Source organism: Onychostoma macrolepis, chromosome 23 (genome assembly GCF_012432095.1).
Source record: "Onychostoma macrolepis isolate SWU-2019 chromosome 23, ASM1243209v1, whole genome shotgun sequence".
NCBI classification, from domain to species: Eukaryota; Metazoa; Chordata; class Actinopteri; order Cypriniformes; family Cyprinidae; genus Onychostoma; species Onychostoma macrolepis.
Genome location: NC_081177.1, coordinates 27,065,346 through 27,080,255, shown reverse-complemented (window position 1 = coordinate 27,080,255; position 14,910 = coordinate 27,065,346). Strand labels below are relative to the sequence as shown.

General features: G+C 36.6%; 1 protein-coding gene across 7 annotated transcripts in view; it reads right to left on the bottom strand.

The window, feature by feature from the left end:
* LOC131531755 (utrophin-like) overlaps positions 1-14,910 on the bottom strand; it is a 248,003-nt gene that overhangs the window by 79,719 nt on the left and 153,374 nt on the right. For all 7 annotated transcript variants that reach the window (XM_058762784.1, XM_058762788.1, XM_058762786.1 and 4 more), the window contains one exon: positions 5,619-5,748. In XM_058762784.1, the coding sequence (XP_058618767.1) occupies positions 5,619-5,748 (130 nt within the window). The remainder of the gene's footprint in view (positions 1-5,618; positions 5,749-14,910) is intronic.

Here is a 14,910-nt window from a genome sequence, read left to right as displayed (position 1 = left end):
TGGTGAACTGAAGAGAAGAAGCACCAACATGGAGCTGGGAATCTAAAGGGTCTGAAGTGATTCTGGATGAAGGAATGGTCTCTGATCTCTTGTCAGATGTTCTCCAAACTCATCAAGCATTATAGGTGAAGATATATCTATATATATATATATATCTATATATATCTATATCTATATCTATATCTATATCTATATCTATATCTATATCTATATATATCTATATATCTATATATATATGATGGCCAAAAATATCGGCACCCTTGCAATTCTGTCAGAAAATGGAACCCTTCTCCCAAAAAATGCATTGGAACAACACAAAAAAAAACAGAAGAAAAGTAACATCTGATACAATTCCACACAGAACCCAAAAAATGCACTGGACAAAATTATTGGTACCCTTAACTTAATATTTGGTAGCACCCCCTTTGGAAAAAATAACTGAAATCAATCGCTTCCTGTAACCATGAATGAGTTTCTCTCTACTGGAATTTTGGACCACTCTTCTTTTGCAAACTGCTCCAGATCATTCAGATTTGAAGGATGCCTTCTCCCAGCTGCTGCTTTGAGATCTCTCCATGGGATTCAGATCTGGACTCATTGCTGGTCAGAACTCTCCAGCGCTTTGTTTGTAACCATTTCTGCTTTTTGAAGTGTGTTTCGGGTCATTGTCCTGCTGGAAGACCCATGACCTCTGGTGGAGACGCAGCTTTCTGACACTGGACACTACGTTGCGCTCCAAAATTCTTTGGTAATCATCAGATTTCACGATACCGTTCACACAGTCAAGGCATCCAGTGCGAGAAGCAGCAAAGCAACCCCAAAACATCTTTGAACCTCCACCATGTTTGACTGCAGGGACTGTGTTCTTCTTTTTCTGTAAACAGTGCCATGATGTCCTTTACCAAATAGCTCTACTTTTGTCTCATCTGTCCACAGTACGTTCTCCCAGAAGGATTGTGGTTTTGTCACATAAGTTTTGGCAAACTCCAGTCTTGCTTTTTGATGCCTTTGTGTCAGCAGTGGTGTCCTCCTGGGTCTCCTACCATAGCGTCCCTTTTCATTCAGATGGTGACGGATAGTGCGAGGTGCGGCGCGGTACGCATGTAGTGTGAGCCGAGCGCTGAACTTCTGATACATGCAGCATGATTGTGTTAACATTTCTGAGCGGCAAAAGTGATAGCTCTGTAAGCAATATATTGTCAGAGGGCCGTGTGTTACCGCCAGGACTGGGAAGGTTACTTTTAAAATGTATTTCACTACAAATAACAAAATACATGCTTTAAAAAGTAATCAGTAATGTATTTTGTTAGATTACTCCAGTTTAGTAACTTCATCTAAATACTTTGGAATACTTAACACAAAAGGAACGTATTAACTTAATGTCTTGTTTTTGTGTTTTCTCTTTGCATTTTTATCAACATCAGTTTTCCACAGCATTTCCATGAACAACAACAAAAAATGTTGTCATTTAAATCTACCAATCTATAAATTCAATTTGAATACAATGAATGGGATTCCGAGCTGTTTCATGGTGCATTACAAGCTTCAAAACGAATCCAAACACAACAAACATATCATAAAAGTAGCCAAAACAACTGGCACAGTTCTCCAAGTTATACAGTAGATTTGTTCAATGAATGGACCAAACTTTAAGTGATTACTTCATAATCCTCTCTATGGAGAAGTGATCGCTGAGACAAAATTGACAGGGCTCGTTTCCCAAAGTAACTACGGTCGCAAGTAATGTCGTTATAGTTCAATGTAATTGAACAACTACAGTTCGCTAACAATGCTTTTGGGAAACATACACCAGATCTATCCAGTTTAATGTGAACCATTCACAGTGGTTTCGCTAAACAAAAGAAATGATTCAGTCAGATTGACTCGAAAGAATCAACTGTGCACGAATCGAATCATGAACTCGCATTACCGCGCCGAAGATGATCTATTCTAGAACATTTCGAACGAATAAAGACACACAAAGCTATCGTTTGACTTTATAAACTTATTTCATGCATGATTTGTATGGATCCGTTAACTGAATGCAAAGTGTGAAATCTAGGAGAATTTGGTGTCATTTTTCAATTAAATTTTTAGAAATATTAAACGTAATGATTCAACACTCAAAATATGAGAAAATAGAAAAACGAGTTACTGGATACAATTTTTCAAAGATCAAGAACAACTTCTATCAAGATGCTTTTTCAGATTAGAGACGTTGTATCCTCCGATGCTGATAGACGTTTTGTTGCAGGTAGGCACTGCACTGCACTGAGATGTTACGTTACCTTTTTCAGATTTATATAATAGTCTTTGTATTTCCACGAGAGAAATGCATTATGTTAATGGCTTTCTGTTGTGTCGTCCATTTGCGGTGTCGTGATGAGTGTATAAACAGGCTGCTGCACGCAGTTTTTTTTTTTTTTTTTACGGAGAATCAGTTGCCTCATTGGTTAAAATACCCAAAATATTTACATAAATATTAAATTAAGAAATTACATTAAAATGCAAAGTAATCACTTTGTTAATCTAAAATACTTTTCGGATGTAACTGTAATTTGATTACCATCTATTTAAAATGTAATTATAACCAAATATAGTTACTCATATTTTGTATTTTAAATACGTAACGCTGTTACATGTATTTCGTTACTCCCCAGCCCTGGTTACCGCGTCCCAAACAACTCAAAATAATAAACCACAAAGTAAATAAACGATGCACTCCACTGTGCTGAGCGAGAGCGCTTCTCTGCTGTCTTCACGTGCTATCGGAAACTTCCTATTTCCCACTTATGAAGTCGTGATTACGAGCACGTAGGATTCTTTTCTGTTAAAAATACCAGTAAACAGTGGTTTGTGAATGCTGATGCTTAGCCTAAATATTTTTATCGGGAGCGTTCATGTGAGCGCTGCTGCAGTCTTAAGCCCTCTCCAAATGCTCTCATTAGTTGAGACGCGTGATGACGCTCATCCTAAGCCAGTACTGATCAACATCCCACCCCTCCTGTGACCCATGGTTTGTCTGTATGTGTATTCAGAGCCAGTGTGCAACAGACTTTCATAATAATACAAAAACTGCATGATAAAATAATTGTCGTCGTTAACGCGATAACTTGCTCAGCCCTAATAAATACATACAATAAAATGAAAATATAAATAAAGATTAATATAATCAATATGGACACATAATAAAATATATATTTATATATATTATGAAATTAATATTATATTGTTAGTATATAATAATAATAATAAAATTAAATATATACATTTACTGAAGCCCATTTCAGCCACTGAATAAAAAATGAAATATAATTGTGACTTTTTAATCTCACAATTCCAACTTTTTTGCAATTCTGACTCTTTTCTCAGCGTTGTGTAACAAACTCACGATTCCAAGTTATAAAGTCAGAATTACGAGATAAACAATATCTCACGAGAACTGTGAGATACAAACTGCGATAAAGTCCAGTTTGGAGAAGAGTTCAATTTAGAGTTTATATCTCGCAATTCTGAGAAAAAAGTAAGTTTGCATCTTGCAGTTCTTATATTTTCTAAAACTACACTTCTTTTTTTTTTTTTTTGTAGCCCAGTCTGTTTAAATATTTCACCTAATTTGATAATGCTGTCAGACACCAAAAAGAGCGCATTCTCCTCCGCATATCTTGCCATTTTAAACACTGGATTATATGGAAGCAGTTTCTTTATTAAGAAGATATTTTGAAGATTGCTTCAATTGTTTTTATACATGCAACACCTACTTTTATTTTTTTAAGCATCCAAAAAAACAAACAAAAAAACAATGCTCTACAAAGTTAAGAAAGTCAAATTTAAATGACTAATACAGGTTACTCTCCTCAAGCAGCCACATAATCTGAGATGTCCTTCATGTCTGTAGCTGAAACAGTTCAGGACGAGTTACGCAGCAAAGTTAATACGCAGAGTTTAAGGTTTGTTTAAATCACTAAGCCTCAGTACGTGCAGCAGTAATAGTTCTGCTTGGCTTAGCAAACACTTTCTGCTCTACATGACTTTGGTGTTTTCTGAAAGACAGAAAACATTGAGCTTCAGGACGTTGAAAAGTGGAAATAGCCTGCAGTCTCTGATCTGCCAATTAACCCGGTTTCACTGGGCATTCGCACTCTCCTCCTAAACGCCTGCTGAAAGGCATGCGCATGCGTACACACATTCACACACACAGCTCTCTTTCTATCTGATAAGTGGTATCTGACGTTTGTCCTAAATTAGCTTTTCAAGCGGGTCCCAGCGGAAGTGTCCAGAGAGCTGAGGAACTTTCCAGACATCAGATACTGCAGTTAAGAGCGTGTTGACAGGAGGTGTCCGACTTATCAGAGAGTCACTTACATCAAAGAGCATCCCTTAGAGAGTGTCAAAATAAACTCCGCTGGACTGCGTGTGTGTGTAATGTTCTCATACTGGTCTAAGTTTCTGAAGTATTTCTTCTGCAGAGGTGTTTTTATGTTTACTGTAAAATGTACTCTCTCCTTGCTTCACAAAGCACATGACTTCACCACCAGTGTTACAGGTAAAGCAAGTAACATGAGTTATGTAATCGGATTACTTTTTAAGTAACTAGTAAAGAAACACATTAATTTTTAATTTACAAGAGTTACTTTTTTCGAATAAGTTAACTCCAGTTACTTTGCTCTCATTTGTGACCTATTTTGACATATTTACAGAAGAAAATTTACAAAATATCTTGATGGAACATGATCTTTACTTAATATCCTAATGATTTTTGGCATAAAAGAAAAATCGGTAATTTTGACACATAAAATGTATTTTTGGCTATTGCTACAAATATACCCCAGCGACTGCTTTTGTGCTCCAAGGTAACATTTTTGTTCTCATTTTCTGACTGACAGCTCTCCTGTCCTCATGTTGAGAGAGAAATCAGGAGTAAGTTCAGAGGCGTTGTGTGCGCTGTGTGAACATGATGTTACTGTAGATCTAGACTAAATGTGAACATGCATTTACTCAGCTCACCTGCACAAAAACAGATTCAGTATTCCTCAAAATGAAGAAAAACAGTGAGATGTAAACTCAGAATATGACGCAAACCTGTTAAATAGCACAAATCCTTTACGTATTTAATCCCATTTTATTAACCATTATTTTCCTGCTGACCTTTAATGAGCCAATTCAACCATACCATTAACAAAAATGACTTTAGATAAACATAATATTTGAGATTCATTTTTTTAATTGCAGAAGAGTGTTGAACTTTCTTCTCCTGTGTCCTATTCTTCATGCAATCCAGAATGGCAGCACAGTTTACATTCCCTTAACCATGACGCTTATTCATTTTACTTTTGGTGTGAAAAGGCGTTTACCAAAAAAATAATTTTATACTAAAAACAAACCGCAAACCCAGCCCATATTTAAAAAGTAAAAAGAAAGTAAAAACACATTACTTTTGAAAAAAAAGTAATTAGTTGCTTTTTAGCGAGTAACGCGATATTGTGGTGCTTTACATTTAAAAGTAACTTTCCCCAACACTGTTGACAAGACTTATGCACTTTAGCACTTTTCTGTCTACTTTTATTTGCATTAAATGCATGGGAGGATAGCAGGATGAAGAAATAATAGTCTCTCACCGGTTTTGGGTTGCAGGTTCTTGCGTGGCTCTTCGGGTCCTTCGATTGGCTGGTCGGCCAGAAACATGCGTGCCTGATCCAATGTGCTGAGAACTAAATGCTCACGCTCCTTAAGCTCCGCCCTCAGAGCCTGAAAACACATCCATCAATATCACATCACAACATGTCAATCAGTCAGAAACAGAGCTTAAATCATAGCAATCAGCAGAAACAAGAAATGGGCAGCAAAAAAAAAAAAAACATAATTAAGAAAACAGTCGACCAATTAACAGAGATAAATAAAAAGATACATAGATGGATGAATGGACATTTTTATTTTTTTCATGAATTTCATTCTTTTAGTCAGGCTTTTTTCTCCATTATTTCTATCACAGACCATCATTATCTGATGGTATATCGTTGCTTATGTTAGCCAGCGCTCCATCCGAGAGTGTGTATGTTTGTGTGTGAGCAGGAGATCACTGAGAGCAAAATGAAAAACAAAGAGTTCAAGAAAAGGTGAGAACGAGGGCAGTGAAAGATTGATAGGGTGCACATATAAAACAGACACTAAAGAGCAATTGCAAACACGATCTCCGAGGTCAAACGAGGCATTTCCGCAGGGTCGCACGCAAATTAGCCAAACTAATAGCCGTCCTCGAACTCAGACAAAACTAATTCCTGCCTTCAGGCAGCGCAGGACTTCTGTACAGCCACACACACAATTAAACGAACAGCCGAATCTCAGCGGAGAGGAAAACTGGATTACCATTCCTCTGATAGTTGGGCCCCTCAGGCTCGACTGGAGAGCAGGGTCACGGCACCCATCCACACTTCTGAAACGGTCGTTAAACAGAGCCGGAGGAAGCGATAAGCCTTTTAATTACATCCTGCTACAGTAAACCTAGCGAGCACCAGCCGCACATTAGAGGCCTGTGAAGAGGAGTGCTCCATTAAACAGCATTATGGAGATGATAAGGACCGATATTAAAAAATCATAAAGATTAAAGTAAGATGAAGAAAGAGACATGAGGTCAAAGAAGAACATCACATGAGCACAGATATAGAAGTAAACTAGTGAAAATCACCTACATTTTTGGTATCTTTTAGCTACGGCAGTGGTGCTGACAGCATTAAATATACAATATACACATATCCATATTCCCTATTAATGTCAAGTTGTGACTTGCCTCAAACAGCTCCACTTTGAATCACTCCTGAAAGGGATAGTTCACCCAAAAATGAAAATTCTGTCATCATTTACTCAAGTGAAAGTCTGTACGAGTTTCTGTCTTCTGCTGAACAACAAAAAGATGTTGTGAAGAATGTGTGTAACCAAGCAGTTGTTCATCCCCATTGACTTGAGGCTGAGCTTTTCATTTTTGAGTGAACTATCCTTTTAATAACAAGTTCTTTTTCATCTTGTGTTGTTTGGGACGACAAATGCTTTGCTTTTTTTTTTTTTTTTGCATTTCTCCATGTTTCTCGCTCTTCTTTCGACCTCCCTAATGATAGATGATTGCAATGGTTTAAACTGTATAATCTTAAACACCTTAATTATACAGTTTCATTAAAGGGATAGTTCACCCAAAAATAGATATTCTGTCATTTACTTGCCTTCATGTCATTGCCATAAGACTTTCATTCATCTCTGAAACACAAATGTGTTTGTCCATTGAAAAAAGTCCATTACACCAAAACTCTGACGCTTCAAAAAGTCCAAAGATAAAAGTAATCTATAAAAGTAAAAGTAATCCATACGAATGAGAGAGATTCACATAATTATCACTGACATATAAACACTGACCGATGTGCATATATTGAGCACATCAAATATGGCAAACAGAAGGTCAATCGTTCTTGACGTGCAAAAACCAGTGAGGTTTGTTCTTGAACATTAAGGATGTTCGAGCTTCCAGTTACCATATTTGATGAGCTCTATGTATGTGCATTGATCAATATATAAAAGGCTAATTTAAATGCAATCTAAAATAGTGATGGTTTACCCATGTGCCATTGCTGTGAGTTTAAGCACTTTCAACTTTTCCAATAACGTGGTTGAAATTGTTCTGCCTTTCCAAGCAACCCCCCATAACAAGGTCATGCCTCCATCTTGGCTCTTTCAATAACAAAACAAAAGTACTCTTCCGGTTAAATATTCATATTTCTAATTAAATATAATGACATCAAATAAATACATACGCAAGTATATGCCAAACAGCTCCAATATAGTGATTTAGTGCCTTCAGTAGACTTGCATTAAACAGCTCAATTCATATGGATTACTTTTACGATGTCTTTATGAACTTTTTGAAGTTTGAAAGCCTGACTTTCATTGGAGGAACAGAAAACTCATTTTATGTTTCATAAAATACCTAAAAATACCTTCATTTGTGTTTTGACATGAGGGTGAATCATTTTAATTTTTGAGCAAACTATCCCTTTAAGATGCTGCTTGCAACATGCTTTAGTAAACAACCTTCAACATCAGCTGCAAAAATCGAAAAGCTCTTCCATCTCTTTCTTTCACAAAGATGATGACTGTTTCCACTTTTAAAGCCAAAAAGCGGTAAACTATCATCAGTGCTCTTCCTGAGCTCTTAAAACACTTCTGACAGACGCAAACAGCCAAACACAAAAGCGCGCGTATTCACAGTCTTAAATGGCACATAATGAATAACCTCTGTGCCTGGAGTGAAAGACCATTCAAAACCATTAAATGGCAAACTACTCGGCACATCCTGAACACCTTTAAAAGACTGCCAAACAAGTGCTCTAATGGCTCAGCTCCAGCCAAAACATCCTCAAGGCTTGTTTTTGGGGAGGATGGATGGATGTGGATGGAGACTGACAGACTGTATTGTCCGTCAATTGTTGCAGCATTTTGCCCTCGACAGACTGAAGCTCAGGTCGAGACGCTGGAGTGGTGCCAAAGTGGCACTTATCGCTATAGCAACGCACGACAACAATAATTATCTTTGGTGCTGCTTTCTTCAGTTCAGAAGGACGTCACCCTCACTTTTTAATTGAACTAAATGGACATCGTGTTTGTTTATAAGTCAGATTGGTCCAGGTTCAGTACAGTCCAGCATGTGTGGCATGCCGTCAATTAACACAGAGATGAATTTTGTCACTTGCTTTGAGGAAAACAAACAGAAAATGTGTCTTTACAGTAAAGCACATACCTGTAACGTGGATGTCTAAGGAGCAAATGTCTGGAAGATTGCAAAGCAGAAAAGCTAGCAATTTTAAAGCATTTATATTGAATCATTTGTAGAAATGTATGCTATTTGATGTTATTTTCAGGTGGAACTACATTTTTTTTTTTGCTGTATTCAAGTCCTTGTGAGAAGCTCATATGATTTCATAATGGAGGTTTTACACCGTGATGTGGGTTTTCTTGTTCCATTTCATTTTTTTTGTTCTTTTTTTTTTTTTTTTGCACAAAAGACAGGAAGCTTTTAATTCTACAGCAATAAAATAAAACCCCAAGGATGTGCAGTTTTCTATATATTTTCTATATATTATTGTTCTTGCGCTGCCACAGAGAATGATGGGAAATCATTTTTCTATTCGAGCAAAGTTCCTTTTTGGTGTCCTTGCAAGTATGAAAGTTTCTGGGTTTACTTGCTTCACATGGACTTGACGCATACTGTATATATACACACTACCACTTCACTTCCTGTCAAATAACTTTGCTGTCATAAAGGCAAAAAAGCTCTAAAGTTATTTTATTTATTTGTTTGTAGTGATGGCATAGATTTTTTTTTGTGAACTGTTCTTAAAAAAAAAATGCAATTGATGTTACAAGTTCTCCATTATACCATAAATGCTTTAAAATACCTTTTTAATGTTAATTTATAATAAAATGTAATTAATCCCTGTGATCAAAGCTGAATTTCCAGCATCATTACTCCAGTCTTCAGTGTCACATGATCCTTCAGAAATCATTCTAATATGCTGATTTGCTGCTCAAGAAACATTTCTGATTATTATCAACGTTGAAAACAGTTGTCATGCTTATATTTCAGGATTGCCTGATGAATGTGTTCAAAAGAACAGCATTTTTTTCAAACAGAAATATTTTGCAACATTATAAATGATTTTGAATCCACAGAAACTGTACAGATAAGATCAGCTGCAATTTTAGATTAGACTAGCCATTTTATCACATTATTCTCATATTAACGTGTAATGTTTAGGTGATGCAACTACTCTTGGAAAAACTATGTGGGCCACACTTCATTTTACGGTCCAATTCTCACTATTAACTAACTAATAACTACAACTTTTGCCTCAAACTCCTAATTTGCCGCTTATTAATAGTAAGGTAGATTCTAAGTTTAGATATGGGGTAGGGTTAAAGGTAGTCATGGTAGTCATGCAGAATAAAAGCACTAATAAACAGCCAATACGCTAGTAATATGCATGCTAATAAGCAACTAGTTAATAATAAGAATTGGTCCTTAAAGTGATACCAATACGTGAATTGTAACATTTATTCTAGTTATTCTAGCTAAATTAATTTTCACAGAAAATCATTCTGTGTGGCAAATAGCTGAAATTGCATTCGACCTGGAACATTCTTTGGAAGATTGGATAAAGAAGACAATCCTTTATGACCTAGGACTAAATGATTTCTAATTTCTTTAAAAGGCTAAAAAAAACCTTAGATTTCACCAGCTCGTGTCCTTAAGTTCCTGATGGCACAGGCTCATCAAGTACAGCTCGATGCAGATATATTCACACTTGCTGCTCAGACTCTTGTCAGCACAGCATCCATCTGTCAGAGATCACCTGCTTACTGTCCTGTAACACAGACAGCTCTCTTAAAACTGCTTCTAGAAGTCAAACTGTTCGGTCAATACACACTTCTATCAGCTTTATAACACCATCTGCTTTGAATGCCTTCAATTAAGAGAAGCAGAGAGAAGGCAAAAGGCTTTAGCACAAATCAAATCTTGAAAGACAAAGGCATTTGCAATGACACAGTATCTGCCCTGGACCTGAAATACCAGACAACTAGCTTCCAATCCATTTAAAAGCGTGTAAATTGAAATCAATATCTGAGCAGCAAACTGACACTGATTCATAACTAATGTCTCGATTGAGACTAACAAAGACGCAGCGCTGTCAGCATCAGACACATAAAAACTCACTGCTCGCTTCACGTCAGGTGGCCAGACTGTGAGCACTCAAGTGTCTTTCATCTCTTTATTGCAGCATAAAAGGATCTTCAAAATGATTCTTATTAGTTATAGTGAGGTCATTCCTTCCTGTCTCAGGTCAGAGAAAAGTTTAAGGCCTCGGGAGGCTTTAATCTGTCTCTTATTTAACACTTGGAGGATTCAAGACCCAAACGATCAGAATAAATCACACAGACGTCGCCATTATTGAACAGAGCTCAGCCGGCAAAGCAACAGCAATCAGTGCAAAGACAGTTTCCAACTTTTTTAAGGTCATTATTTCTTTTTCTGGGTGCCTGGACTGAAAAACCTTACAGTGATGTGACTAATGCAGCATGATAGTGCTTATATAAGAGTTCCATGAAAAATTAGAAACCATGCGTATATAAATTTCAGTCTGTTCTTCACATTAAACTGTTATATTGCTTCAGAGGACTTATGGACTACTTTACGATACTTTTGTAGTGCTGTTCTGTCCTTTCTGGTCACTAAATTTCTTTTATGTTCCATTGAAAAACATACCCGTTTTAAATGATATATGGGTAAATTATGATAAAAATAGTGTCTGATATTACATTTGTCCGGTCAAAAGCTTTACAGGTCGAACACATTTCAGCTTTTATCAGTAAAACTGAGAATAACACTCTCCTGCTTGCAGGACTTTCTAAACGGTGATTGATAGTTTTAATTATAGCAGCGATAAAGGAGGCTCTTCTATTGGATAATTAGATGTGTGATTAATAAACACTATTACTGAGACATAAGGACAAGAAAAATTCAGAGCTACTGTCCTCAAGTACTCTTCACTCTTTATGGCCAATAATCAAACGGATGCTGTGTGGATAAATGACATACATGAATATGCTAATAGACATCCGCCACACACAGAGCCCTCACTCAGTATCCATGAAATAGAGAGAAAATAGTGTTGTACACCAGTTGGGTACAACTGGGTGTTGTTAACCGATATTAACATATCTAACAGACACATTTTTAAATATTTATTTAATGGGTAATTTTACAAAATCTGTACCCTTTGTGTGTGTGTATATGGGAAGGGACCCATTCTCAGAATTATCTCTTTTGCCTCGAACTCCTAATTTGTTGCTTATTAATCGTTAATAAGATAGTTGTTAAGTTTAGGTGTGGGGTAGGATAAAGGGATCTGAAATATGATCATGCAGAAAAATGCATTAATGTGCGCTTTATAAGTACTAATAAACAGCCAATATGCTATAATGTGCATGATAATAAGCAGTAGTTATTAGTGAGAATTGGTCCCTATTAGAGGTCTAACAATACACGCATTCGTATTGAACTGTTCGGTACGAGGCTTTTGAGTTTGGTATGCATTACAAACCGAACAATTCATTGGACTTATCCTATTACATTTGGAAAATAAAAGAGCTTAAAATGTGTGAAATATAATTTTCTCAGTGCCACTGCTCTCAACAAGACGGCCCAAACGACGTAACAGGCAACATGCTGTCTGCCCCGTGATAACCTCCTCTTGCTGGGTTGCGTTGAAAGATGATTAATCTTATATTGGCGATAGCCAGAGATACTGTCAAAAACATAAATTATTGGCAATATTAAGAGGATTTGGCATTTGCAATTAATATAGGCCTGTTACATTCTTATTTAATTAGGCCTATTATTATTATTATTATTATTATTATTATGAAGTTACTTTTATTATTAAATTAAGATTACAATTAATTTGCCCATAACTGACGCACTGTGAGGATTACAAAAGATTAGGCTATTTACTCCTCAATTCAAATGTTTTAAAAACGAGGTCTATTATACAATGAATTATAGGCCTATAATTAAAATATTAACACTGCAGTCATCAATAAAAATCAATGAAATAAAAAGCTTTTATTTAATTTATATAAAATTAAATGAAAAGAGTTAGCTATACAGGTGCTGGTCATATAATTAGAATATCATCAAAAAGTTGATTTATTTCACTAATTCCATTCAAAAAGTGAAACTTGTATATTATATTCATTCATTACACACAGACTGATATATTTCAAATGTTTATTTCTTTTAATTTTGATGATTAGAGCTAACAGCTCATAAAAGTCAAAAATCAGTATATCAAAATATTAGAATATTACTTAAGACCAATACAAAGAAAGGATTTTTAGAAATCTTGGCCAACTGAAAAGTATGAAAATGAAAAGTATGAGCATGTACAGCACTCAATACTTAGTTGGGGCTCCTTTTGCCTGAATTACTGCAGCAATGCGGCGTGGCATGGAGTCGATCAGTCTGTGGCACTGCTCAGGTGTTATGAGAGCCCAGGTTGCTCTGATAGTGTCCTTCAGCTCATCTGCATTGTTGGGTCTGGTGTCTCTCATCTTCCTCTTAACAATACCCCACAGATTCTCTATGGGGTTCAGGTCAGGCGAGTCTGCTGGCCAATCAAGCACAGTAACACGATGGTCATTGAACCAGCTTTTGGTATCTTTGGCAGTGTGGGCAGGTGCCAAGTCCTGCTGGAAAATGAAATCAGCATCTCCATAAAGCTTGTCAACAGAAGGAAGCATGAAGTGCTCTAAAATTTCCTGGTAAATGGCTGCGTTGACTGGACATCAGCAAACACAGTGGACCAACACCAGCAGATGACATGGCAGCCCAAATCATCACTGACTGTGGAAACTTCACACTGGACTTCAAGCAACATGGATTCTGTGCCTCTCCACTCTTCCTTCAGACTCTGGGACCTTGATTTCCAAATAAAATGTCAAATTTACTTTCATCTGAAAAGAGGACTTTGGACCACTGAGCAACAGTCCAGTTCTTTTTCTCCACAGCCCAGTTAAGATGCTTCTGACGTTGTCTCTGGTTCAGAAGTGGCTTGGTAGCCCTTTTCCTGAAGACGTCTGAGCGTGGTGACTCTTGATGCACTGACTCCAGTTTCTGTCCACTCCTTGTGAAGCTCTCCCAAGTGTTTGAATCAGCTTTGCTTGACTGTATTCTCAAGCTTGCGGTCATCCCTGTTGCTTGTGCACCTTTTCCAACCCAAATTCTTCCTTCCAGTCAACTTTGCATTTAATATGCTTTGATACAGCACTCTGTAAACAGCCACACCTTTCAGTAATGACCTTCTGTGACTTACCCTCTTTGTGGAGGGTGTCAGTGTTCGTCTTCTGGACGTCAGCAGTGTTCGTCAGCAGTGTTCCCCATTATTGTGGTTTCAAAGAACAAGAGATACCCAGAATTTATACTGTAGGGATGGTCATTTATTGAAACTCAAATGTAAATATTCTAATATTTTGAGATACTGATTTTTGACTTTCATGAGCTGTAAGCTCTAATCATCAAAATTAAAAGAAATAAACATTTGAAACATATCAGTCTGTGTGTAATGAATGAATATAATATACAAGTTTCACTTTTTGAATGGAATTAGTGAAATAAATCAACTTTTTGATGATATTCTAATTATATGACCAGCACCTGTATACCGTTATCAGCATATGCTGAAGTAGATTGGTCTCTTGTCATCTCTGAGAGAATATGAGGCGTCAGATGCTGAAAGCTCTGTCATTCCGTTTTTACTTACACTTTCTGCTTAGTGTGTGTGTGTGTGTGTGTAACGGTACACGTATTTGTACTGAAAATTTTCCGTACGGGTCTTTGTTCCATTTTGTCCAGGAAATTCAGACAATAAATGTCGTTTTGGCGTTCTTTGATGTGGCGCGACATGTATCGCCGTGTACAGCGCGGAGTGTGAGTGTGATCACCCCTTCCTCTTTATTACTAGTTTTAACGCAAAATATACATGAAAGAACACCTCACCCCTCACGTAATCACACAATTAGTCACAAAAATGTCACGTAGCATTTCATTTACCTCAGGCAAGTCATCAGTGTCCACAGCTAGAGAAATGATGTCTAGAGAAGAGCATTTTGTGAAATATTAGACTTCATTATATTTAATTTACCTGTTAGTGATGTTTTAATTATTTAATGCATGTGTTTAAATAAATATTTTATGAAACAAGTTATGACTTTGTAAATTATTACAGTATTTCAACAACAAATATACATTGTATAAGTTAGAAGTTAATTTAAAAACTATTTACATGTTTGCATACAATTTTTTTAATTTGA